Here is a 1,486-nt window from a genome sequence, read left to right as displayed (position 1 = left end):
TGGGAGGAGAGGTCTGAAAATATTGTAAATACTGTTCTTATATAAGAAATCTTCTAAAATAAAAAATTAAAGTAGTAATATAATAACTAATGTTTAAAATATGTCCAGAGCCATAGTTTAATGACTTCAGAAAATATAGAAATGGGAAATAAATAACTGAAAAGAAGCTTCAGAATGCTAATCATGAGGGAGTTGACAATGAAAACCACGGTGAGAGTAACTCGTTTACTCACATGAATACATTGTGGAACTTGCATGATGCTTATACCGTTGTGATTTAATTTAATATGCAGTATTCTGTAAAGAAGGTCTCACATTCTTGTCTCAATTTTTCTTTTCTTTTGTTAATTTATTTAGTTTATTTTTATTGAATTTTATTTTAATTTTGTTTGTTCTTTTTTTGAGAGTTTCCCCATAGTCTGGAACTTGTTATATAGAGCTAGTGGAATTTGTAACATAGAGCAAACTAATCTCCGTCTCACAGAGATTGTCCTGTTTCTGCCTCCTGAGTGCTCAGATTAAAGACATGCACCACCAGGCCCAGATTATACTTGTTTCTGAGGTCAGTAATACAACTAAATAAACTAAATGAATGAACCAATCACCACCACCATCACCACCAGCAACAAAATAACACACAAGCTATCACCACATTTTTTAGGAGAGGTGGCATTAAAACAGAGATAGAGATGGAGGAAAAGAAAGAAGTAGAAAGAAAAGGAAGATTGGAAGATAGAAAGGCAGGAAATTTGGGAAAATGATTATCAGGGTATGAAAGTATAAACCATTTGAGTATTATGGGAGGTGACCCAAAATGGTAACACTTATGGAAAATGCATGGTTGTTCCTCAACTAATTCATGTGGGAATTCCATATGATTCAACAATTCTACCTCCAGTATATACCAGATAAATTAAACCAGAATCACATACTTGCTTGCAGATTGCCTCTATTTACAGTAGGGCAAAGATGGAAATAAGTATTCACCCATCTACAGATGTACATCTTTGAACAAGGATGAACTATGACATGAGGATAAATGAAATACTGTAGGATGCCTCATGTATTTGATGCTTGTCAGAATGAAATTCGTGAAGAAAAAAGATAGAATACTGCTTACCTGGAACTGAATGGGAGAGGTATTTATTAATAATTACATTATTTAATACATACGTAATGTTGAAAATGTTTTGGAGACAGTAGTTAAAGCCATACAAAAAATGTGAATGCACATAATGCCACCATATTATACACTGAAATGTGTTAAAGTGATAAATTGATGTTAAGGACAATTTGTATTTTTAAAAATTAAAATGTAATTGATAGAAATGAAAACCAAGTTATGAAAAACTTAATATATGTATAACAATAATGACTAAAAATAATCATATCAGCGACCATGAAAGTAAATAAAATTGCAGTCCTAATAAGACATGCTTACTGGATATAAATAGTTGAGAATTTTTAATGTAGCCATTTCTGGCAA

At 31.7% G+C, this 1,486-nt stretch overlaps 1 protein-coding gene across 1 annotated transcript in view; it reads right to left on the bottom strand.

Annotated features, from left to right (window-relative positions):
* LOC103729640 (olfactory receptor 5D18-like) overlaps window positions 1–673 on the bottom strand; it is a 6,773-nt gene extending 6,100 nt beyond the window's left edge. The window contains exon 1 of the mRNA XM_017796776.1: window positions 650–673. Within this exon, the coding sequence (XP_017652265.1) occupies window positions 650–673 (24 nt within the window). The remainder of the gene's footprint in view (window positions 1–649) is intronic.
* Between the last annotated feature and the right edge of the window lie 813 nt (window positions 674–1,486).

This window comes from Nannospalax galili, unplaced genomic scaffold (assembly GCF_000622305.1).
Source record: "Nannospalax galili isolate Female #2095 unplaced genomic scaffold, S.galili_v1.0 scaffold593, whole genome shotgun sequence".
NCBI classification, from domain to species: domain Eukaryota; kingdom Metazoa; phylum Chordata; class Mammalia; order Rodentia; family Spalacidae; genus Nannospalax; species Nannospalax galili.
This window is presented reverse-complemented; position numbering and strand designations above follow the sequence as displayed.